We start from the raw sequence: 26,402 nt of genomic DNA, 5'->3' as shown, positions 1-26,402 counted from the left end.
GGGGCTTCAATCACATTCTTTGAGCTAATTACTAAACATGTCGGCGCCGGGCTATAATTATCATGATCTAATCACTGCACATTCCTTCATTAACAGCATAACAAACAAAACACCATCACACACAATGATCTCTTCAATCCACATCCCTAGACGGATGTTCTGTCTTCGCATACAGCTTGACCGAAAGGTATTCACACCTCTGAGCATCAATAGGCTTAAAGCAGTGTTATCACACAATGGAAGGTCTTCCAGGAGCCTGACTCAATTAGCATGTCACTAGTCAGGGCTAATCATAGAATGAGTCACTATTGACTGGTTGGGTCACAATTAACCAACATCTTGCAGTATCTCAAAATCCTGCAATATGAACTATCAGTGATGTCCCCTGTCCTGTAATTTAGGACATAATTTGTCAGTCACCCTATGGCCCTATCGGACATAAGGTGACCCTAGACATAAGACTCCTTGGTGATGCCGGTAAAGGAGTACCCCTCATCCTTACAAAGTCTCTGGGTGTCCCGGGTCATTCCGTTACAAATGGTCATTGATGTTTTGCTCCATCATTAATTTTGGTCTTTCATTATGTTTTCGTCTTCAGCAATGTTATTTCTGCATCCCGATTTCATGTTAGTTTGAGACTGTTGCCTTGTACATTATTGCCGATCAGGCTTTTGCCCGGCCAAACTCACATCGGAATTCCAACGGAATAAAAAAAATAGAACATGTTCTCTATCTAAACCCAGATGGAATTCATCGGGATTTCCGATGGAAATACTCCAATGGGGCATACACACTGTCGGAATTTCCGATGGAAATAGTCTGTCAGACTTTTTCCATCGGAAATTCTGATTGTGTGTACGAGGCTTAAGTTGATCTTCTATTGCAAACAAGGGAAAAAAAAGCATTAACTGATAACATTTAGTCATTTTGAAGAGCTCTTTGTGAATGATATTGCATGTTTCCATGTATTGTAAAGTTTTACTTGCCTAGAGTATGTCAACAGTTAGTCATATCTGCTTTATAATATGTTTGACATGCATGTCCATAAAAGACATTGAACTGTGTGATGTTACATTTACAGACTGAGTTGAAGGTTGCATCTGCCCCATCTGTGGATTTGCTGCATCGAACAACAGCCACAACAATGAAAGTTATTACTAATACAACCCTAACTACTAAAGCTGTGTTGCATGCGGTTAGTGATGGACAATGGTGGAAAAAGTCACTAACATATCTTCGTCCCCTGAATGTAAGCATTTTAATTTATTAAAATATATAAAAATAATAAAGGACAGATAACTTTTAAAATACAGTGTAGCTTACCCAAAAAGTCTATTGATGGTGTTTAAATGTAAAGATAGAGATGAGATGACTCTATATACAGTGGGGATCATAATTGATTGATCCCCTGCAGATTTTGTATGTTTGCCCACTTACAAAGAAATTAAGGGTCTATAATTTTTATCATAGATATATTTTAAATGATAGAGACAAAATATCAACTAAAAATCCAGAAAAAAAAATGCCATGCGATGCAAATGTTATAAATTGAGTAAAATAAGTATTTGATCCCCAAGTAAAACATGACTTAGTTCTTGGTGGATAAACCCTTGTTGGCAAGAACAGAGGCAAGACGTTTCTTGTCGTTGGTTACCAGGTTTGCACACATCTCAGGAGATATTTTGGTCCCCTCTTCTTTACAGATCTTCTCTAATGCCATGTACAAACGATCGGAAATTCCGACAAGAAAACTGTGGATTTTTTTTCAGACAGAATTTTGGCTCAAACTTGTGTTGCATTCACACGGTCACACAAATGTTGTCTGAAATTCTGACCGTCAAGAACACAGTGACATACAACACAAGACATTGGAATTGCATACAGACAATCAGAATTTCCGACAAGAATTTTTCCTCTCTGAAACAGAAAAAATCCAATGAGGCTTACACACGGTCGGAATTTCCGACCAAAAGCTCACATCAAACTTTTCTTGTGTTTGCGGTATATATCCTTAAGGTTTATTGGCTGTCGCTTGGCAACTCAACGTTTCTATATAATTAGGGTCTGGAGACGGGCTAGGTCACTCTGACCTTAATGTGCTTCTTCTTAAACCACTTCTTTGTTGCCTTGGGTTTTTGTCATGCTGGAAGACCCATCCTTGAACCATCTTCATTGTGCTGGCTGAGGAAAGAAGGTTCTCATCCAATATTTTACATAACATGGCCCTGTTCATTGGCCCTTCAATTAGGCAAAGTCAGCCTGTACCGTTATCAGAGAAACTGCCCCAAAGCATATTATTTCCACCTCTGTGCTTGACTGTAGGGATTGTGTTCTTAGGGTCATAGTCAGCATTTTTATTCCTCTAAACGCGAAAAGTCAAGTTAATGCCAAATTGTGGTCTCATCTGACCACAGCCCTTTCTCCCAATCCTTCTCTGAATCATTTAGATGTTAATTGGCAAGCTTCAGACACGTGTCTTCATGAGGAGGGGGGACATTGCAAGTGCTGTAGGATTTCAATCCATGGTGGCATATTGTGTTATCAATATGTGTTTGGTGTCTGTGGTCCCAACTGTCTTGACATAAGCTCCTCCCGTGTAGTTATGGGCTGATCTCTCACTTTCCCATGAGCATCCTTACCCCATGAGTTGAAATCTTCCATGGAGCCCCAGCCTGAGGGCAATTGATGGTCATTTTGTATTTCTTCCTTTTGCAAATAGTTTGCTCCAACAGGTGTCTCCTCACCAAGCTTCTTGCTGATGGTCTTGTAGTCCATTCCAGCCTTGTACAGGTCTACAATAGTGTCCCTGACATCCTTTGACAGTTCTTTGGTCACCGTCATGTGAGGTTTCAATTGAAGAAAGAGATTATGTGGACAGGTGTCTTTTATACATATAACAAGTTGCCATTAGGAGCAGCTTCTTAAATTGACAGGACTAATCTGTATACCACATGAGCACATGCCGTAGCCAGTCCGTGGGAGACAAAATTAGTGTTGGTTGGTAGGGGATCAAATACTTATTTTACTCACTGAACTGCAACTCAATTTATAACATTTGTATCATGTGTTTTTTTTTTCTGGATATTTGGTTGATATTCTGTCTCTATCATTTAAAATATACCTATGATAATTATAGACCCTTCATTTCTTTGTAAGTGGGCAAACGTAAAAATAAAAATCTGCAATGGATTAAATAATTGTTTTCCCCACTGTAAACTGATAAATGCAGTATAACATTTTGTAGTTTCTACTAGTATACTCCAGTTGTTACCCCATTTTGCCCACCTAACACTGTTTAAATCATTTTACACAAGACCAAAGAGTTCAGTTTATTTTCCAGGTATATAACATAAACATATGCAGTATATTGCTCATTCACATCAGTATCTGCTCTCAGGGATCTTACAATCTAAGGTCCATAATTCACATTCATATATACGTATGCTAGGGCCAATGAACCTTACCAGCATGTCTTTGAGGTGGGGGAGAAAATCAGAGTACCTGCAATCCCAGACAGGCACAGGAAGATTGTGCAATCTCCATGCAGGTGGTGTCATGAGATTTGAACCAACAACTCTAGTGCTGCCAGCCAAAGGTGCTGACCACTAAGCCCATGTGACAGTTGGCAAACTCCAAACAAATTACTATATGAATTTTTGTCCGTAAGAACCTCTTCAGGTCTACACTTTGGCATGCTCTGGTGCCAATTTCTGCACACCAACATACAACTACGGCAGGTGGTAACTCACCTGTGTAGCAGCGAACTACAACCTTATGTAATGATGTGCTGCATGGAAATTAAGGTTCAGGGACATTTGTTGTTCCTTGTTGAGTTTTATTACATCCATAAAACCTAGATTTGAAGAACATTAGTTCTTCCATTTGATGTTTTTTTTTTTTTTAGCTGTGGATCCTGTAGACCCTTCAGCATAATTGTTGCCTCTTTGAGTGCTTCTCCTACAAAATATGTCCCTACTTAGTCCCTGAGTTTTATTTGACAACCTTTATTTTTCTCAAAATTATGGGCATTATTTGTGTACATAAGTAAAATAAACTTAGATGGAAAATTCAAAAGGGTTAATAGTTTTGCAAAGCTGCACAGCAGGTCTTACCACTTTATATTATTGCATAAGGCAAGTATAAATATAAAAGACTAATTGTAGATCAGCCCATCATTTGGGAATATGCATTAAAATTCAGCTGACAGGCATACTATTCTTTTAGCTGACACACATTTGGCAATGAAGGAACTTCTGTGATCGTTTTGAAGACCAGAATACAGAGCTCTGAACTACTGTACAGCATACAGTAGTCAGGATGATATATTCTGCTGGAAGCTTCTCTGGTACACCCATGAAAGTTTAAATTTTTAAGGTTACTTTAGATCAGGGGTGCCCAACCTTTTGAAGATCGAGGGCCACTTAACCGACTTGGTAACTGGATGTGGGCCACAATATGCAGAGCAGGTGGATGACAGGTCCATGTGCACTCTGCATATGCAGAGAGGACACGGACGCAGCCCACTCCACCCTATGGGCCCTCTGATCCACCCAGAGGGAAGGGGATGAATCCCCTTCTGTTTTTTTTTTTTTAGCAGTTTGCATTAAAGGTGAATGGAGGGTCCTTTAAGGGCTTAAGGCTGCTTTCACTCTGATGCTCTGCAGTTTACCCACACCGTGGGTGCAGTGCACCTGTGGCTTTCCTGCAGGTCAGTTGCACTTTGCCATAGACATTTTTGGTCTCAATCGCCAGCCACTAACATTGGCTGGGTCGAGATGACATTCCTATGCAATTGCATGAGTTTCATCTGCTTTGGCATTGCCAAATTTGTGCAGTGAGCTGTGTGCGTGTTCAGCTCACTGTACAGGGACGTACAGGCACATATAGGCAATTGAGAGGCTTTATGGCAGAAGAGACAAAGCATGTCTCTTCTGCATCAAACAACCTGCCTGTTCACTCATGTTTTGTTTGTGCACTAAAGTTCCACTTTAAGTTAATGGGGCTGTGCCACCACCATGGGCCAAATGCTTTGGACCCCGTTTCTTTGTAGTATTTAGATACCATTTTGGCTGTCATAAAAAAGGGGGTAGAGGCATTCAGAAGGTAGCGGTATCACCTCCTTAATACCTGGCAGCTACTGCACCACTCCTTTCTGAAAAGTTTTCTACTGCAAATATATAAAACCACTTTCAATGGTATATTTAACAGACTAAAAAGGAGCATTGTTAAGGTTTACATAGTTTTTATATGAGTGCTATATAAAATATGATAGATAAATAACTGCATACTTAGGGGAGATTCTGACACTTGTCATCTGTCCTGTGTCCCTATTTGTGTTACACACCCTTCAATCATTCCCTTCATATTCAGGTTCAAATTGTAGCTGTCAGCGAGCTCACTAACCTGCCAATTCTATCCTCTGCATCATCTCCTTTATGATGAACACTTTGCCTACACACAAAGATATGTTAACAGATATCTGAGCAGACAGGGTATCATTACATAGTAGGTTTACTCTGTCAGGATTTTCCTAATAAGAAGCTGCAACAAGCGTTGCGTTGGTGTAGTCCACACCAACTATTTGGTTGGATGGCAGATAAGTGGAATGTGAAGGGTCATTGGTTGATGAGGGTTACAGAAACTTTCCTGTTTGCTTAAACGATGCCCGGTTTGAACTACAATCTCTTGATTATGCATCTGCTTTTTTTCTGAAGATGGGGCAAATATTGATGCCAATTAGCAACTTTAATGTTTTCTTTTTTAAATCCATTGTGCTTCACTCATATGGGTACATGATGCATTGGATGGTTCTTCCTCATTTGATAGGGAAGTGACTACTTGTACTGAGGTAAATTTATCGGCTAACCAGGTAAACATGTGCCAACAGTGAACATATGGATATTCTAGTATCTATATATATATATATATATATATATATATATACTTAACAAGCAGTAAATGCCCCCCTGACTTCTGTAGCTGCAGACACTGTTAAGCAATTACAACATTTTTTATTGTAGCAGCACTGAAGTCTTTCAGATTGTTCTGTAAGCATCCTGGTTGCCCTCCCAGCAGTGAGTAAAGCTGGCTATAGATGGATCACTATTTGACTGTTTGAGCAGGGAATGGCCATGTATGGCCGCCCCCTTTCTAAAGAAATTGATCCACCTCACTTGCCCCACTTTAAAAGCCTTTCAAAACTTTTGTATCTCTAATGTAAACATATAGCATGCGCTCTGAGAGGCGGAGGGGGGGGGGGGAGCAGAATGGGCTGAGCTGCTGAGATAACTGACTTAAAGCGGGGGTTCACCCTATCAACGAAAAAATATTTTTTTTTTCTTTTACCATAAAATCAGGCATTGTAGCGCGAGCTACAGTATGCCTGTCCCAAATTTTTTACCCCCGTACTCACCTTGTACGCGTAGATCGAAGATACCGGGGAATGGGCGTGCCTATGGAGACGGAGGATGATTGACGGCTGGCTCTGGCGCGTCGCGCTTCTCCGGAAATAGCCGAAATAGGCTTGGCTCTTCACGACGCGTGCGCATAGCCTGTGCGCAGGCGCCGTGAAGAGCCGAGACCTACTCCGGCTGTCTTCGGGGAGAGTGACGTGCCAGGGCCGGCCGTCAATCATCCTCCCTCTCCATAGGCACGCCCATTCCCCGCGGGAGCCGAAATCTACGATGTCCGATTACAAGGTGAGTCCGGGGTTAAAAAAATCGGGACAGGCATACTGTAGCTCACGCTACAATGCCTGTCTCGATGGTAAAATCGTGTCGGGGGGGTGAACTACCGCTTTAAAGGCCCTTAGTGTTTTGCTTTTTGCGTTGAGGATACATTGTTTCCACAGTTACGACAGCTACAGAGGTCAATAAGGGCTTGTTGTAAATCGTATTTACTGCTTGTGAAGAATTTATAAATGCTTGAATGCTTTCAAAAAACCCTAGGTCAGATAATTATTTTTATTGAAATAACACAAGTACAAATGTTTTAGGCATCTTTCACATGGGGCGGATTCTGTTGCGATCAGCAGGGGATATGTGAGCTTGGTTCCCTGCTGATCAGAGCAGAACGACAAATGACAGCTTAGTATCTGCTTTGTTTGTGGCCAAGACTCTACTGTCCATTTACACCTGGATACCTCCAAATCCACTCCACCTAAATGAAATACAATGGGCGTCTCTCCTGATTTTTTGTGGGGAGACGTATAGCCAGCCTTGAACCCTTGTCTCTTCTTTAATGGGGTTGTAAAGACAAAAATATTTTCCTCTTAAATTAAAGTCTGACAGTAGCTGATAAAGTAAAAAGTAATGTTTTGCATTATAACTAGTTTGACACCTGTTGAAGTCGAGCTGTTTTATTCACCTCCAGCACTCCTGGATTGTTATTCTCACTGACTTCCTGGTTTGCGGTGCGCATTCATTCTTGCTACATCACAGCCTAATGGGAACTACAGTTCCCATTAGGCTTAGCCTCCATGCCTGTGAGGGCTAAGAGAGCATCTTCACGCAGGGCTGTAGTCATAGGGAGGGGGTGAGCACATTCTGCTTTCCACCATGCAAAACGTCTCAGATGCTGGTGGAAAGCAAGAAGAGGAGAGACAGGAAATGGCATTTTCAAACCTGGATTACTGTATTTTGGAGGTCAAAAGGAAAAACGAGGTAAGTGATATTTAAATTCTCTAGCTTACAGCAATCAATTGATCTAATAAAAAACGAACCTTTAGTGTTCCTTTAGGTTGATATTTTATTTAATATTAAATCCTTTGCCTTCCCCTACTAACCTTTTGCAGGTTTCTTAAAGCAGATCTTCACTGCATCTAAGCACCACAAACCAAAAACATGATTTAAAATATATATATATATTTATATATATATATATATATATATATATATATATATATATATTGTTTTTTTTTTTTTTTTTTTAAAACATACCTGCCTATTTGGATGCAGCATTTGTCCCCTGCTGGCTCTATGGGGACCGAGCGATCAAACACCGCTGGAGCGCTGGGCTCTGGAGGGAGCGGCCAGCTCAGGCCCTCAGCGGCTCGCTGAGAGGCTGAGCAAAGTGCCATTCTAGACATGTATACAGATCCCAACTTCATTATCACAATCTTGTTTGAGCCTGGACTGGCTCTGTTACGCCAGCTGATGGGGCTTGAGCCTGCTGTTTGCTGAAAACGGGTCACATAAGTGCAGAATGAACTGCACTCCTGTGATCCATAGGAAAAGTACAGAAAACAAGCTTTGGTTTTACTTCTATAATTAATTTTTAATATTCAAAGCAATTTTCGTGCACAATAAAAAACCTGACCGCTCCATGCAAGGTTATTTCAACTATCTTCCCCGCTGAGCTGTTGTGTTGTGATGGAGGATGCCCCCCCCAGAATCCTCAGATCAGCGCTCTCGGCCATTGGCTCAGAGCACTGAACGGCAGTTGGTCGGATGCTGGTTTTCCAGCATGCACGTCCGATGGACCGACATACCAGCTGTTTTTTTGTTTTGTTTTTGCACTGGCAAATGTCTCCCGACATTCTACCCGAGTGTACAGGTCTTTAAGCTGGCCCTAACCAGTTTTGGTAGATCGAAGATTGTGCAGATTGGAACATGCAATTTCAGCTTGAGTTTATCAGCTGAAAATGAGAATTCTCATATAGCCAGCACACCTTTATACTGTTAGTGTTCTGTTGCACCTATCCATTTTTTTTTTAATTATTATTTTAATGACTGCAGTTCTTAATTAAGACGTTGAAATGTTAGAAATTGCTTTGTGACATTATGTGCAGTGCATTTCATGCACCACATAATGCAGGATCACACTGACATGTTAACAATTTGTTTTCTTTGCCTGATCAGGCTCAGGAGCACAGCGGTACACCAAAGGATGCCAAGGGATCAAGCACAGCAGGAGTTAATCAAGGCTGCCATCCTTTTTATGAATCTTTAATTGTCAATCCTTTTATTGCTGAAGTAAGTATAAAATCTAAGGCACCAAGCAAGGGAAAATCCTTTATCGCTCTTGATGTAGATAACGTAATTAAATGTTTTCAAGTGGGTCTCAAGGATTAATTAATTAAACTTCTTGTTATCTCAACAGGGGTGATATTTATCTTGTGCACACCTGTTTAATAGGTAGCAAGCAGTACAATGCCTTTTACTTTTTTTTATCTAAAGTGTATTGTTATTGAAGGATGTACAGGAATGAAAGAATAACCACAGAAGATGTTATCTCTGTTTTCACTGCATCTCGACAGGTTCAGTAACCCTTCAGCTTTATAGGCAGATCTTATACCTTGGTGGGAAGTTTCCTCTTTAGAATAAGCTATACACAGTTAAATTCTTGCAAGATTTAAGGTAGTAAACCCTCAGCATTTTTTAGCTTAACATATTGAGCACAATAAAACAAATATCTCCCAGTAAACTATTTGTTATAATTCTTACCCCAGGACTTGCAATTTACAATTGTCAATGCTCCCACACTATCAGTGCTGCTTTTCTGAACTTATAGGGGGTTATTTACAAAAAGCAAATCCACTTTGCACTTGAAAGTGCAGTCACTGTAGATCTGAGGGGGAGCTCTGAAAGTAGGGGAAGCTCTGCTGATTTTATCATCCAATCGTGTGCAAGCAAAAGTGTTTTTTTTTTCCTTGCATGTCCCCCTCAGATCTACAGCGACTGAACTTGAAAGTGCACTTGTAGTGCAAAGTGGATTTTCCTTTTCGTAAATAACCCCCAATGTGTTCACACAAAATAGTAAGCAGTGTAAAGTGCAATCTCCAATCATTCTGCTAACTTACAGAAGTTGAGGGGGGAGCAGGAGATCAAGTGCCGTGCCATCTTTTACAGTAACTGTGTGTTTCTATTGATTCACAATGAGGGGACATACCTCTAGTCTCTTCATGCAAGGGTGGCTCCATAGAAAGGAGCCACCAAGAAACAACCTGAGCCAGCCATTCTGACTTACACTGGAATATGGACAAGAAATAAAAGATAAAGAAGCTACATGCTCAGTAAATGATCAAATCAGCTGCTGAAAGTGCTTAAAAAACTGAGGGCCAAATCCTCAAAAGGGATACGCAGGCGGAACTGCTGTTCAGCCTGCGTATCCCTGTGCCTATCTTTGGAACTGATCCTCAGAAGCAGTTTTCCAAAGATAGGCAGAAGATCCGACATCTGTAAGACACTTACACTGTCGGATCTTAGGATGCAGTACCGCATCCGCCGCTGGGGGCATTTCGAGTTGAAATGCCGCTTTGCGTATGCAAATGAGGACTTACGGAGATCCACAAAGCTTTTCAGCTTTGTGTTTTCTGCGTAAGTTTACGTTTGCATACGTAAAATTAGTTCTGCTTTTACAAAGTGTAAACTAGTTACACCTTGTAAAAACAGATCTTTTTTTCGATCGCCGCGTTTTTTTTTAAATTTTGATTTTTTTTCCCGGCGCGTAACTTTTTTTTTACCCGACGCAACTTTATTGTCCCGTCGCAATCCACAAAGCCCGACGTAACGTAATTTTGCGCGCTGCCCGTCGGGAAAATTACGTCACGAGCATGCGCAGTACGGCCGGCGCGGGAGCGCACCTCATTTAAATTGTCATCGCCCCCTGCAGAAGAGGACCACCTTGCGCCGGAGACATTTAAGTTACATGGCCTGAAATTTCTAGGTAAGTGCTTTGTGGATCGGGCACTTAGGTAGAAATTTTAAGTCGGTGTAACTTAAATGGGAAAAAATAAGTTAGGCAGGATTTTTGAGGATTTGGCCCTGAGGGTTTAATATCAGTTTAAGATTCAGTATCTTTGAATTATTAGAATGATGGTAATCAAGCAAAGGATACTAAAATATAATGATCCATCCTAGGGTTTTTAGGCTAGCAGATATTTTAGAGCAGAGATTACAAACTCAATATCATTGCAGGCCCCATGATAGTTGCCCTCAATGGGAAAGTTGTCTCTGAAAGACTATATGAATGTATCTACTTGTTGGCATAATAAATATTTGCCTCTGCATTTGATTACTACTGGTTTTAGTAATAACTTAATCTTCGAAGAACAAGTGCAGAATGGCAGAGCCCACACACTCCTGTATGAGATGATGGAAGTCTGAGCAATAGGGTTACACACCGCTGGTGTTCTCAACAAAAAACTATAGAGTGGACCTTCAGTAATTTTTTCAACTTTCCATCTATTAAATCTTCTGCCCTTGTTGTTTTAAAGCTGGTGTATAGTCATTTTTGGAACTTTTACCTACAGGTAGGCCTATAATAAGGCTTGTCTGTAGGTAGACCAAAATGCAGCTAAAGGACCAGGCCCCTTTTTGAAAATCGGGACTGCGTCGCTTTAACAGACAATTGCGCGGTCGTGCGACGTGGCTCCCAAACAAAATTGGCGTCCTTTTTTCCCCACAAATATAGCCTTATTTCGGTGGTATTTGATCACCTCTGTGGTTTTTATTTTTTGCGCTATAAACAAAAATAGAGCGACAATTTTGAAAAACATGCAATATTTTTTACTTTTTGCTATAATAAAATATCCCCCAAAAATATATAAAAAAAAACTTTTTTTTCCCTCAGTTTAGGCTGATACATATTCTCCTACCTATATTTGGTAGAAAAAAACGCAATAAGCGTTTATTGATTGGTTTGCACAAAAATTATAGCATTTACAAAATAGGGGATAGTTTTATTGCATTTGTATTATTTTTTTTTTTTTTACTACTAATGGCGGCGATCAGCTTTTTTTTTCGTGACTGCGACATTATGGCAGACACTTCGGACAATTTTGACACATTTTTGGGACCATTGTCATTTTCACAGCAAAAAATGCATTTAAAATGCATTGTTTACTGTGGAAATGACAGTTGCAGTTTGGGAGTTAACCACAGGGGCGCGGATCGGGTTATGTGTGACCTGAAGTGTGTTTACAACTGTAGGGGGGTGTGACATCATCGATTGTGTCCCCCTACAAAAGGGATCACACGATCGATGATGCCGCCACAGTGAAGAACGGGGAAGCTGTGTTTACATACAGCTCTCCCCGTTCTTCAGCTCCGGGGACCGATCGCAGGACTCCAGCGGCGATCGGGTCCGCAGGTCCCGCGGTCACGGAGCTTTGGACCGTTTTTCGACAGCCATTATTGTCACCTTTTCTTCTTTCAGCACAACACTGAAAACCCTATTTACGGCAGATAGTTTTCAATGAATGCCTAGTCAAAATAATCGCTGGAGGGTCCAGAGGTAGAAAACAAGATCACACTTCATGGCTGTTTAATAGTTGAACGTTAAAGTTTGAAACTAGAAGGGGATTTTCTGTCCAGGACATAGCATTTGCCTCTTATTTAAAAGTGTGTCTGATACTTAACACCCTCCCCCCCTTTACTTTACTGATCTGTTGCTCTTTCAGAGTCCTAACCCAGTGCATTCTCCATGTCTTGGTTTGGGCCTAGTTATTGTCCACTTAGGCTCAGGCAATATAGAAGGAGGTTATATGCTCTCCTATACCTGAAAACATCAGTTATTTATTAAGGGGGTTTGCCAATAGAACTGCAGGTAATTACAGTGAAGAAAAATGTCATGTCTAAAGACTGGTACGCGGAAGTATACAAGATTTATGTTTTTTCTTTTACATATATAAACCTTTTAATTCAAAGGTCCCCTCCCGCCGCCATCCGGTTCTTTTCCGGGCTCTCCCATCCCATCGGGGGCCCGGAGAGATGATCACCGTCCGCCAGATGTGCAGCATAGAGATGACTGGTGACCAGATGGTCACCAGTCATCTCTATGACCGTTGGAGGCCCGGGCGCAATGTGATGACATCACGCCCGGGTACCCGTAAGTAAACTAACTGCAATTGCGGCTAGTAAGAATGAGATCTGTGAATTTTTTTTCACAATCTCATTCTTTCCAGCCTGGAGGAGAGATGTGGGGTCTTATTGACCCCACATCTCTCCTTAAAGAGGACCTGTCACACACTATTCCTATTACAAGGGATGTTTACATTCCTTGTAATAGGAATAAAAGCGATAGAAAAAAAAATGTAAAAAATAAATAAGTAAAATAAATAAGAAATAAATAAATAAAACCATTAAAACACCCCTGTCCCCGGTAGCTCGCGCTCAGAAGCGAACGCACACGTAAGTCCTGCCCACATATGTAAACGTCGTTCAAACCACACATGTGATGTATCCCCGCGTGTGTTAGAGCGTGTGCAACAATTCTAGCACTAGACCTCCTCTGTAACTCTAAACTGGTAACCTGTAAAAATGTTAAAGCATCACCTATGGAGATTTTTAAGTAACACAGTTTGGTGCCATTCCATGAGTGTGCACAATTTTAAAGCATGACATGTTGGGTATCTTTTTACTCGGCGTAACATCATCTTCTTTCATATTTTACAAAAGAATTGGGCTAACTTTAATTCATGAAACCATTTTTGTACAAGAAAAAGGCATTTGAAAAATTATTGCGCAATACCGTGCAAGATAAAAAGTTGCAATGACCACCATTTTATTCCCTAGGGTGTCTGCTAAAAAAACATATATAATGTTTGGGGGTTCTGAGTAATTTTCTAGCAAAAGAATGATGATTTGTATATGTAGGAGAGTAGTGCCAGAATAGGCCTAGTATGGAGGTGAGTTTTAAAGCCCTGTATTGAGGTGGTTAAAGAAACTGCTACAGGATTCAGCAGGCTTTCACAAACTTTCAGTAATGCTAAAGCCTGCTGATAAGCTTGCCGATAGCTTTACAAATGTTTTGTTAAAAGCGTGTTGTTCACTTTGCTCTTATTCAAGCTGTTCCAGTGCAGTCTGCAGTGTTCCCTCTCAAGGACCTGACACCGACAGCCTAGAATGCTGTCACTTCCTTGGCTCCTAACATTCTTTGGAGTCTTCCTTATCTATTGGATGTGGCTCCTTCCTCAGGTTTAACCCTGGAGGATTGTATGGCATTTTTGCAGGTTTTTTAGTCCAATTGCCATTTTAGTTTCTGAATCCAGAGTGGACATAAAGACATTGGGCCAGATTCAGATAGGAGATACGACGGCGTATCTACTGATACGCCGTCGTATCTCTAAGGCCGGCCGTTCGTATATATGCAACTGATTCATAGAAACAGTTACGCATAGATATCCCTAAGATCCGACAGGTGTAACTGTGTTACACCGTCGGATCTTAGGCTGCAATTCCAGGCCGGCCGCTGGGTGGCGCTTCCGTATCTTTTACGCATTGAATATGCAAATGAGGAGTTACGCCGATTCAGAAACGAACGACCGCCCAGCGCATTTTTTTTACGCCGTTTGCATTCGGCTTTTTCCGGCGGAAAGTTACCCCTGCTAAATGAGGGGTATGTGCGGCGTATGCTATATTAACTATGGCCGTCGTTCCCGAGCCAAGTTTTGAAATTTTGCGTAAGTCGTTCACGAATACGGCCGGACGTAATTTACGTTAACGTCGAAAACCAATGACGTCCTTGCGACGTCATTTGGAGCAATGCACGCTGGGAAATTTTGCAGACTGCGCATGCACAGTTCGTTCGGCGCGGGGACGCGCCTGATTTAAATATTACACGCCCCCTACCCGCCAAATTTGAATTCGGCCGGGGGATTTACGATACCCCACCGTAACTTTACAGGCAAGTGCTTTCTGAATAAAGCACTTGCCTCAAAAACTTGCGGCGTTGTAACGTAAATCAGATCTAAAGATCCGCTAACCTATCTGAATCCGGCCCCTTAACTCAAGTCAAAAATTTTTTTTTTTTTAATTTCTTTTTTTAAGGATAGAGTGGGGAGGGATTAAAACACCTGTCCGTTTTCATTGCTGTCTGTGCCCCCGTTAGGGAGATTCACCTCTTTACCTTCTCTATTTGGCCTGTATACCATAATCATTTTAAAGTGTTGTAAGTAAAAGGAAATCCCAAATGAGGACACTAGCTCTGGTAACACACCTGGATTTCCTCACTTTGGAGGGATTTCTTCTCACCTCTTGTTTTGGCTATGGGACAGGAAGTGAAGGGAAATCTCCCGTAATGCAAAAAGATGGCTAAAATAACTGACAGGGATTGTAACCCCCCCTTATTAAATGAAAAGAAAATATTGCTTTTAGTTACACTTTAAGCATATTTTGCATCTCATTTCATGTATGAGTGAATATGTGGAGCTGTAGAGCAGGCATGTAAAAAGTGTTTACTATGCATACCCTTTGAAGTTGAACTTTCCATTTTTAACTGCCTTTTACATCCACACAAAGGATCTTGCTGGGGAACAAAGTGTACATCTGCTCTAGCATTTGACACTCCCAATGTCTTTGGCTCCTGTCTCTCGATGAATAAGAAGAAAGCAGGATTTTTGTACTCAATGTAGACTTATTTTCTTTGAGTTGAGGTACACAGGTCCCACTTTTCCATGTCTATGGTCCTGCTTTCGGCACTGATTTGCTACAAAACTGTTTTGTTGCTTGTCTGTGTTTATATCTTCCTGTAGGCAGTAATATAACCCAAATGTCTCTGACTTTTGAGTCCCTTAATGAACTCCGGGAAAAGATTTCGCCTCATGTTTTCTATATTTCAGTTCCACAGCACGGTGATCTTGCTTCACATTTCACTGATTTATTTTTAGAGCAATCAGCTGAGTCAGTGAACAAATTAATTAACTGTCTAGGGCGCATGGAACTACTTTGTTTTGTTATTTTATACCAACAATTGCAAATGTTCTAGTGAAGTAAATGAACAGCTAAATTGTGTGCAATGCTCATAAGTTACTCAGTTTTCAGCTCACATATGTTGTATCAAGGCTTATCTCATAAGTCTTATGTGATTACAATATCATGTAGTTTTCTTTTTGGAAATATTGGTTGGACTATGACTTGTACATTACTTAATCTTTCTTCTTTATTTTTATTGCTGCGTTCCTTTAGAGTGAAGCTGCTTACACAACAGTCAGTCCCCATGAAAGCTTTGCAGAGGTGCTCCTGAGAACAGGAAAATTAGCTGAGACAAAGAGTGAAGGGGACAGCCTGTTCCCAGCAACAGAAGGTACCATTCATGTTACTCAGTGCTTCTCTGTACACAGTGGTAGATGCTACAGTAATGCACTGAGGCATTCACTACTGGCAGAACTGTTTATATCTCTAAATACCTTATTAACTATTTGCCTTATGTTCTTAGGCTAGAGCGCTTATATGCAAATTAGCTCATATCTACACACCCAGAAAAATGTATCTTTTCCTGCCCACTTCTGTCGGTCTTGCCATATATATGCCTGCCCACCTGCCCCCAGGCTGGACACCTGTGACATGCAGAGGATAGGAAATAGCAACACTTGGTGTTATTCCTAATGAATTAATTTATGTATTTTTTTGCATGACTGTTTGAGACGATGTGTATGTTCCTGTACAAAAAGAGTTGTTGTTTTTCCCCTAAAATATATGTAGAAGCAAACATATTTTGTTTTTAATGAATTGGCTACACAGTGTGGTACCCTCCAAACTTTTTTTTTTTTAAATTGGTGTCCATGCCCATGTTGGTGAAATATACCCCTCTACTTGTCCTTTTAACCATTGGTACTTAGATGAAAAATACATACACAGAAGAAATTACCATTAAATTAGGGATGTATATTAATTGTGTTATAAGGATGTTTGTAAGATATGTATACATAATGATTTTTGAGGTTGTTTTAGAAAAAAAAATTTGCAGTAAATTAATTGATTACCCGGAGAGTTGTTCTTGTGACAGCTGTATAAGATATGAATTCACCTCATTTGGATAGATTTCTTCTCACTGTCTGTTATAATATAATAATAATCGTTTACCCGTTTATTATATTTAAGATTTAATATCTCAAAGATACAATGTGAGTTAAATGAGAGTTCTTTTGACCAAGAGTTGGAAACTTTAACACAATAACATTTATTGGAGCATAGTTGATAATTCTGTCTAATACACAGCCATCTATCTATAGTCTACAACATGGGAGAAAATATTGGGTTAAAATAAAATAGAATTACATGAAGGAATACAGAGTTATTTTCCTTAAAACATTAATCTACAAACATATACCTTTCCCATATTTACCCTTCGGTTCCATTTTGATGGCTGCTTTCCCATAAAGTGAAAGATTTCCCTCCCCTCTTGTCCGTGTATATAATTGCAGGCGGATGCCTCATTGGTTGGCATAGTGTGTCTCTTGATCGGAGGGCTTCCCTATTACTGGTTACAGACTGGCTACATCTCCAATTCCTATACTTTGCATAAGTCAGCCCCATTTAATGCAAATCCTTGTGACTATACTGGGCAGGAGATGTAATTGAATTTTCCTGGGAAGTTAAGTATTGATTGTGGGTTGGCCTCCCTTCATTGCATATCCCAGCAGGAGATTCTTTGAAATGAGAATGTGTAAAACAATGAGGTTTGGATCTCCATTGTTTGTATACACTAGCCTAGGCACTGTCTTGTCTGCTTAACCTAGCCTTCTTGGTGGCTCTGTTACACAGATGCAAAGCTAATTGAAATATATTCATAATTACAATATTTTACAGCTATTAATGGAGATTTCACATAAACGCATAAGGCAACAAATCTGAGCAAGGTTTTATCTCCTCCCAACTCTATACCAAAAACAAATTGGCTCTGTTGGTATAACTGAATGGACTACAGGGAATATAAACATAAAAGATGGGTCCCATACCTCGTTAAAAGTCACTATCACAGTTGAACCGATCCATCCAAATGAACGATGTACCTCCATAACTATGGGCTATACATAAAAACAGAGGAGGGGGGGGGGCGTGGGGAACAGAATATCCACCCCACAAGACAGAAGTTGCATACAGAGAACCAACAATGTTATTCATTTGAATAGTATTGACTTTATCAAAAAATTACCAAATAATAGCCTGCCCCTCCGAACACCAATAAAAATTGGGTTTAAAAGGAGTGGACAACATTGTCACTCAAACTCAGCCCAACAAGGCACATCTCACACATGCAAACATACCACAATTACCTCCAAATATTTCCTAGTATCTATGCCTGAGAGGGCTGGGTAGGGGGTCACAGGGTTCTGAGCAATACTTGCCCCATACGGGTCTGATTGTAAGCTATTGGCACCACAACTCCTCTACTACCTTAGACAGTCACATGAAACCATGGCTCTCAGCCTAATGATACATTTCAGGAAGACATTTATAACAATGTACTAATAATGTTGATCTAGTTGTAGGGTGCAGCCTAGCATTGATACCTAATATGCTATTATAGTGTTTCCAGGCAAACCCCAGTATGCCTTCTAGGGGATTTGTATGGGATTTATCACAGGGTATGGACTATATCCCAATTGAGTAACCAGCCAAGTAGGGGGGAATACTTGTTGGATCAAGCCCCAAGTCACACATGAATTCACCTTGGTCCCACATGATCCCTCATCGGGTTTCCCATGATGTAGTATATACTGTACACATACAGTCAAAAGTATTAGTGACAGTCCCTAGCCGTTCTATGTAATAGACTAGCAATATCAGCACATCAAGTCACTCCATGCCAGATTGTTTTGACTGATGGGTGGCTGAGGTTCAAGTTAATAAAAATGCATTCATGCTTTTTATTATAAAAAAAATAAATTAAAAAAAAATGGGACTTATTGGGTATAAAACTCTTTAGGTTCAGTTTTCATATGGACTCACCATTGTGATTTTCTGCTTTTTGTCCTGCCACCACATTACTTTGTGACTTTGCAGCTCCCAAAAGCTTGCACAAAACAAGTACTAAAAACAGGTGTAATATTTGCTATTGAAAGGAAACCACAAATCCCTATAAAGGACAAGCTCATGCCTGAACTACAGCTTCCATGAATGAACACATGGCCTGCTGCTGATTGACAAGCCAGCAATTAGCGGTGACTATGCTGATAGCAATACACCCAACGGGGATATATTGACTTATGTATGCCCTTTCAGGACAGAAATATTGGGGCCTATTATCCTATCTTGGCTTTGTTATTTAGCAAGTCAGTGATGTGGAATAATTAAACTGGCTAGTTCCATCTTTATTGGATGTATATACCGGCTTTTCTCACACCCAGGGTGTAGTGGAATCATTGGGTTGGGTGAACACAGCGTCTCCCCGCAGGGTTGTAGTCCAAAGGGAGGGGGCAAGCACGCTGACTAACCCCCAGCCAGAACGGCTCGGATTATGGGGGAAAGCTTAATGAAGAGGAACAGGAAGTGAGAAATTTAGACAAAGAGAAAAAAAACATTTAGAAGGGAAATCAAAGGAAAAGCTAAGGGAAACTAACAATGCACTAGCTTAAAGGAACCTATTTAGAAAACAAAAAACAAAAAACCTTACACCCCCTTTAAATCAAATTGTTTTCAAGCAGAGAAAACCTGGATGTTCAATTACATTTCTAGACATTTTTCCATGGAGTCTGCCAGTGTCCAATTTACCTATACAATGCCCTATGTAATATTAAAATGTAGTATGTGGGGACAGAAACATTTTGAGCTCTCTCAACTTCCTGCTCAAATTATGTTTGCAATACAGAATCAGATCTTTAGGAGAACAGTATACAGTACATTGCAATGGGTATATGAAATGTCTTTGAAGACTCTTACCCGATTCTGCACTTCAGATAAGCAATTACACTGAGGTTTCTGAAAGTGTAAATAGGAGGATGTGCCTACTATTGTCACATTATCATGCGCCCCCAAAATTATAACTTTTGTGCAACCCAATAAATATACGCTTGTTGGGATTTTTTTTACCAAAAATATGTCACAGAATACAAATTGGCCTAAAATAATAGAGATGCTTTTTTTTTTCTTTTGTAGTTTTGTATTGCATATGTTTTATAGCAGAAAGTAAAAAACAACCCCCCCCCCAAAAAAAAATAAAATAAAAATAAAACTGTTTGTCCCTTTTTAATTTAAAACTCAAATGATTAAAAATAAAATAAAAACAGAGGTGATCAAATACTACCAAAATAAATCTCTATTTGTGGGAAATAATGAAATGCATTTAATTTGTGTACAGCACAATTGTCAAAGTATCACACTGCCGTGAAGCAAAAAAGGTCCTGATCACGAAGGGGGTACATTTTACGGAGGTCAAGTGGAAAAACAATCAGATTTCAAAAATATATCTTAAACATAAAAAGCAAAACATGCATATCAGATCCACAGTGGTCACTGTAGTAGACCTTGGAGTCTTGGACTCCATGTCTGAACCACCTACTGTAACAGTGTTGTTTGATTGACTGGTCAGGAGACCCCTGGTCTGTCCTGCCTCCCATGAAGTAACACTTTGACTAACAATTCTCATCATGCAATGGTCCTACTAGTGACGTCACTGAAGTAGTATGTATCGACCTCCATGATACCTCCTCTGGGTTCAAATGATGCCACACAGTTTTATAATGTATATTTCATCTAAACAGTGAAAAATGTGAAGCTTTGAAATGTCTAACCGGTCTCATGGAGCATGCTCACTTGTGTTCTGGAGTTTAGTTTTAATATCATTGCAGGAATTCAAAGGACAGGATATGTTGCTGGAGATAGAAGGATTAAAGCAGACCTGTTGATTTACCCTAACTTATCCCTGGTCACAAACGAGTTAAATACACCCATTTCCTGATACATGTTCTTTACTGTATGCTGTTTGCACAACATGACCCTTTAGGTTATTTGCTTTGTTTACAGTGTGATTCTGTGTATACATTAGAAGCAAAGCTGTTAGAGTTTTGAAATGTCTTTATATTATCAGCAGTGGTCATGACCCATATCAAACGAATCCCTCATCACCTGCTGCAGAGTGCCCGTTGTTGTGTGAGTGGGTCATGCTTCACTCCATTGCGTCATTCTTGACATTTCTGAAGCAACCTGCGCAGATGCTCCCTTTTTCTTTATTCCCATATAATGGCATGCCACGGGCCTGCTCCCACTTAACATGAATGTATACACACATACATGGTAGTTTGTCTCTCGCATTCTCATCCATTTTTCTAGATTCTGCTTGCTGCTGTGTGGATACCAGGCCTGTATTCCAGTCTTATGTTCAATGTTCCTCAGATTCTCATTAGGTACTATATACACACTTAAAGTGGACTTAGACTCTTAGGCCCCATTCACACGAGGCGGACTCCGTTCCCATGGTGTCCGCCTGCTCCCACCAGCTCAGCGGGAGATCAGTCCACAGATCTCCGCTGAGCCGACGGATGACAAGCTCCTCTCTGCTCACTGAGCGGGGAGGGGCTTGTCGGGCACCGCTGTCTCCTATGGAGCGATCTGATGAAAACGGACAGCATGTTCGTTTTCATCAGATCTGATCCGCATGGACGGATGGGGACGTGCCCCCATATGTCTGTTTTTATCGGAGAGGGTCGGATGTCAGCGGACATGTCTCTGCTGACATCCGACGCTCCGAAGGATTGCATGGAGCGGCCGTTCAGGTCCGCTGTCAAAACTGACAGGCGGTCCTTTGTGTGAATGAGTATCGGATGAGGCATCAGGGGCATTTGCGGGAGTACAAGTACTCCCGCAAATACTCGGTATCGATACCGATACTGGTATTGGTATCGGGACAACCCTACAAGTTGCCTGAAGTTTCCCTTGGAGCGACTTGTCTCTGGGCAGCCTGCCAAGTGTGAGAAAAAAATACAATGTTTCTACTTATCAATGAACTGAACTCCATGTGTAGAAGTTCTCAGTTTAACCATTTAAAGACAATGGGCCAGATTCAGGTAGGGAGTGCGTATTTGTGTGCGGGCGTAGTGTATCCTGTTTACGCTACGCCTCCGCAACTTTGACAGGCAAGTGCATTATTCACAAAGCACTTGCTCCGTAAGTTGCGGCGGCGTAGCGTAAATTGGCCGGCGTAAGCCCGCCTAATTCAAATGTGTAAAATGTGAGCATGTTTTATGTAAAATCATCGTGTCCCCACGTAAATGATGCTTTTTACGAGCGGCGCATGCGCCGTCCGTGAACGTATCCCAGTGCGCATGCTCCAAATTAACCCACAAATAGTCAATGCTGGCCCGACATCCATATTTAACATTGGCTACGCCTCATATAGCAGGGGTAACTTTACGCCGGAAAAAGCCTTACATAAACGGCGTGTACTGCGACGGCCGGGCGTACGTTTGTGAATAGGCGTATCTAGCTGATTTACATATTCTAGGCGTAAATCAGCGTACACGCCCCTAGCGGCCAGTGTAAATTTGCAGTTAAGATACGACGGCGTAGGAGACTTACGCCTGTCGTATCTTAGCAATATTTAAGCGTATCTCGGCTTGCGAATATGCTTAAATATATGACGGCGGGGATTCGGACTTACGACGGCGTATCTACTGATACGCCCGTAGTAAGTCTACCTGTATCTGGCCCTATGTATGCAGCAATGCTTGTTATGTGGGAACAACATTCCAACTTATTCTAAAGTATAACTCACTCCACCCTCCCCAGCACTGCTATTCTCTGAGAAGGTACATGGATAAGACCCTGTAGCAGCATAGTGACTGTAATTAGAGCAGACCGATGTAATGATCGATTATTTACCTGCTGACTGTTCTTGTTGCCTGGAGTTGTTCTTTACTGTATCAGTTTTGTATTGTGTAACTGATGATTGCTCAGGCAGTTACTTTCCCAGCATCCGTAAAAGTTTCTGGTCAGATTTCCTATTTTATGTAGCAGTAGTTCTGCTTTCATTTATAGGGCTAAAGAGAAGCAATTTTCCTTGTTTAAGGAAATAAAAATATGATCAGAGCTGTGCCTGGTCTCAAGTAGCGCTACAGAAAATGCATTCTTCAAGAAAACAAGGGCTGCCTCTGCTTCTATTATTCTGTTCAAATTTTCCTTCATCTCTCTGGCAGTTGATGAAGTGTAGCAATACCGATCGTGTTAGTTTTCAGCTTCCATAGTGATACCGGGTCAGAGCAGGTAACAGAATCCCGCAGGCGGTGGCAGACAAAGGCAGCAGATAAATATGTACAGTTCTGCTAATGTGTCATGTAGAACTAAGGCTTTAATACAGCAAGTATAATGCAACTTGTCCAAGTGTTCTTCTCTGTTTTCCTTCCCAGTACTGCCTGCAGCTAAACTGTCTTCCTTATCCCAGCAGCTGACTGAATGCCGAGGCATATTAATGTGGCAAAGGGCTTTAATGAAGTGACTCCATCCTGACACTTTGTTACCTGCAAAAAAAAAATAAGCTTAGGATAAGGAACGTATCTACAAACTGTCCTAATGTGGACATCCCTGGAATAGTATTCTCTACAGTGCCATGCACAGGATGGTCAGAGTTCTGCTATCACAGGAAATGGACAACAGCAACAAGAAAGGAGGCAATAATAATAATTATTTTAATAATATTAACCACTATTATTATTATTATTATTATTATTATTATTAGCACTGCCCGTGAAATACAGTATATTGAAATGTAAGCTTAACTTAACTTTTATACTCTGATAGCCAATATGTAAAGCTCAAATGTCAAAATAAATGGAAGCAGTTTCAGCCAACAGATAAAACCAATCAGTGATCTTGCTGTAAAAAGAAACCTTGTAACTTGGTTAAAATGTTAGTGTTGACTTAATTTACCTTGACATGCATGTTTACAGTGAGGAAGAGACTACCCAGGTCCCAGAACATCCATGTAGATAGATCACCGCAATGAAAAAGGACACACTACAAAGCTTAGTTTTACTGTAAATGGTGGGGTCCCAAGATGTCATGTGACTAAATGCCAGCAACTCAATGTGTGATCTTGGCTGAGGTGTAGCTTAGAGCAGCCTTTTTCAAACAGGGTGCCTTCAAGTTTCTTCAGAGGTGTCTTGGCAAAATGACTAAAATTGGCCAAGTCAATGAGTGAATCATGCCCGCCTTTTAGTTGCACAAAGCCATATTGTGCACCATTACAACTGTCTAGTTGCTAGCATCCTAACGACCAGTGACGTCATCTGTTGATATGGAGGACCTTGGGTGGATGTACAGTGTTTTTGCCCCCTTCCATGTCCATTTCTGTCAGCACTGGGGTCACATTAGCTGAGTGAGGGAAGGAAACTGAGGAAGTAGAAAAACATTGGAATTCCAGTCAGTAACAGTGTGCAAGGGTGTATTTGCTTTGGAAGGATAAATTACCTCTAACGTTGCATGGCACTATTAGTTAAGTATCTTACATTTTAGAATTGGGTGCCTTGAGATTGTGCAGAATTTAAAAGGGTGCTTTAAATGAAATAAAGAAACACTGGCTTAAATTACTTTAAAGAAACCTGTGAGAATTATGGGAGCCAAGATCATCAGAGAGTCATCAGACAACATCAATTGACACCTAAAGTCCAGCAATTGCTACATCTTCTGAGCATTATGTGAGGTCGGGCAGTTAACAGGCACCAAGTATGTCTGACACCCCAGCTAAAGTATCAGGCTATTCACAATTTTGAAGTACTAAGTACTTATATTGATCTGGGCTGTACATTTAAGGATTGGATAATCTAAACCTTATGGCACCCATACTTTTTCCAACCTTATGAGCTTAGAATGAGGTACATCCATCTTTTAATATAAAGTATGTTGAAACGGAATACACCTTTGTCAAGCCCCCGGCTACTCAGACTATCAAGAATGTATACACCAGCAACGACTGCTTAAACCCAGATTTTTTTTACCACTACTTTTCCTTTATGCTGGATTTGTAAACATCAAATGCAATAATGTTAGAGGTTAGATCAAAGGCTTAAGCTGCCCAGATGGGTCAAAATTTGTCCAGTAACCATCCAAATCTATTCCATCCATCTATTACAGCTCCTATTCGACAGAAGTTTATTTAAACTATTGGAAAATGTATGTCAATCAGCCAATTGGTTGCAGCTGCTGATCAGTGTATTCTGACAGTGGCAGAGTCTCACTGTTAGAATACCGAGACATAGTGGGGAGAATGCCTCCACCCACCTTGCATTTGTGTATAGTGGAATCTGCTTATTTTTTATTTATTTTTTTTACTTTCACTCATCCCATTGTATAACATGTATTGGTAGTAATTTTTTTTTATAGAGGTCATACCAAAAAGCCATATACAATGGGGCAAAAAAAGTATTTAGTCAGCAACCAATTGTGCAAGTTGTCCCACTTAAAACGATGAGAGGGGCCTGAAATTGTCATCATAGGTATACCTCAACTATGAGAGACGAAATGTGGAAACAAATCCAGACAATCACATTGTCTGATTTGGAAATAATTTATTTGTAAATTATGGTGGAAAATAAGTATTTGGTCAATATCAAAAGTTCATCTCAATACTTTGTTATATATCCTTTGTTGGCAATGACAGAGGTCAAACGTTTTCTGTAAGTCTTCACAAGGTTGTCACACACTGTTGCTGGTATGTTGGCCCATTCCTCCATGCAGATCTCCTCTTGAACAGTGATGTTTTGGGGCTGTCACTGGGCAACACAGACTTTCAACTACCTCCAAAGGTTTTTTATGGGGTTGAGATCTGGAGACTGGCTAGGCCACTCCAGGACCTTGAAATGCTTCTTACGAAGCCACTCCTTCGTTGCCCGGGCGGTGTGTTAGGGATCATTGTCATGCTGAAAGACCCAGCCACAATTCATCTTCAATGCCCTTGCTGATGGGAGGGGGTTTGCACTCAAAATCTCACGATACATGGCCCTATTCATTCTTTCATGTACACGGATCAGTCGTTCTGGTCCCTTTGCAGAGAAACAGCCCCAAAACATGATGTTGCCACCCCCATGCTTGACAGTAGGTATGGTGTTCTTTGGTTGCAACTCAGCATTCTTTCTCCTCCAAACACGAGTTGTGTTTCTACCAAACCGTTCTACTTTGGTTTCATTCTCCCAATCCTCTTCTGGATCATCCAAATGCTCTCTAGCAAAACTCAGATGGGCCCGGACATGTACTGGCTTAAGCAAGAGGACACGTCTGGACACGGGCAGAGTGATTTGTTTCCAAATGAGGGACAGTTGAGACAACCCTCAAGTTTACCAGCCAACCATTTTTTAATAAGAGTAAACACATTTATCAAATAGGTTGGGAAACTTGGCATAACTGCTACTGTTCTTTCCCCGGTAACCAATCCCTAGCCAAACCCAATGTACAGTGCCCTGAAAAGGTATTTATACCCCTTGAAATGTTCCATATTTTGTCATGTTGCAACCACAAATGTAAATGTTATTTATTGGGATTTTATGTGATAGACAAACACAAAGTGGCACATAATTGTCAAGCAAAAGAAAAATGATAAATGGCTTTCAACATGTTTTACAAATAAACATGTGAAAAGTCCCCCTGAGTTAATACTTTGTAGAACCACAGCTGCAAGTCTTTTTGAATATGTCTTTACCAGCTTTGCACATGTAGAGAGTGACGTGGTTGCCTATTCCTTGCAAATAGCTCAAG

At 40.7% G+C, this 26,402-nt stretch overlaps 1 protein-coding gene across 1 annotated transcript in view; it reads left to right on the top strand.

The window, feature by feature from the left end:
• Positions 1–26,402, top strand: part of NBAS (NBAS subunit of NRZ tethering complex) — a 975,710-nt gene that overhangs the window by 467,275 nt on the left and 482,033 nt on the right. Inside the window, exons 36-38 of the mRNA XM_040348578.1 lie at positions 1,082–1,249; positions 8,859–8,972; positions 15,906–16,023. Of these exons, the coding sequence (XP_040204512.1) occupies positions 1,082–1,249; positions 8,859–8,972; positions 15,906–16,023 (400 nt within the window). The remainder of the gene's footprint in view (positions 1–1,081; positions 1,250–8,858; positions 8,973–15,905; positions 16,024–26,402) is intronic.

The sequence above is a fragment of the Rana temporaria genome, chromosome 4 (assembly GCF_905171775.1).
Source record: "Rana temporaria chromosome 4, aRanTem1.1, whole genome shotgun sequence".
Classification (NCBI taxonomy): domain Eukaryota; kingdom Metazoa; phylum Chordata; class Amphibia; order Anura; family Ranidae; genus Rana; species Rana temporaria.
This window is presented reverse-complemented; position numbering and strand designations above follow the sequence as displayed.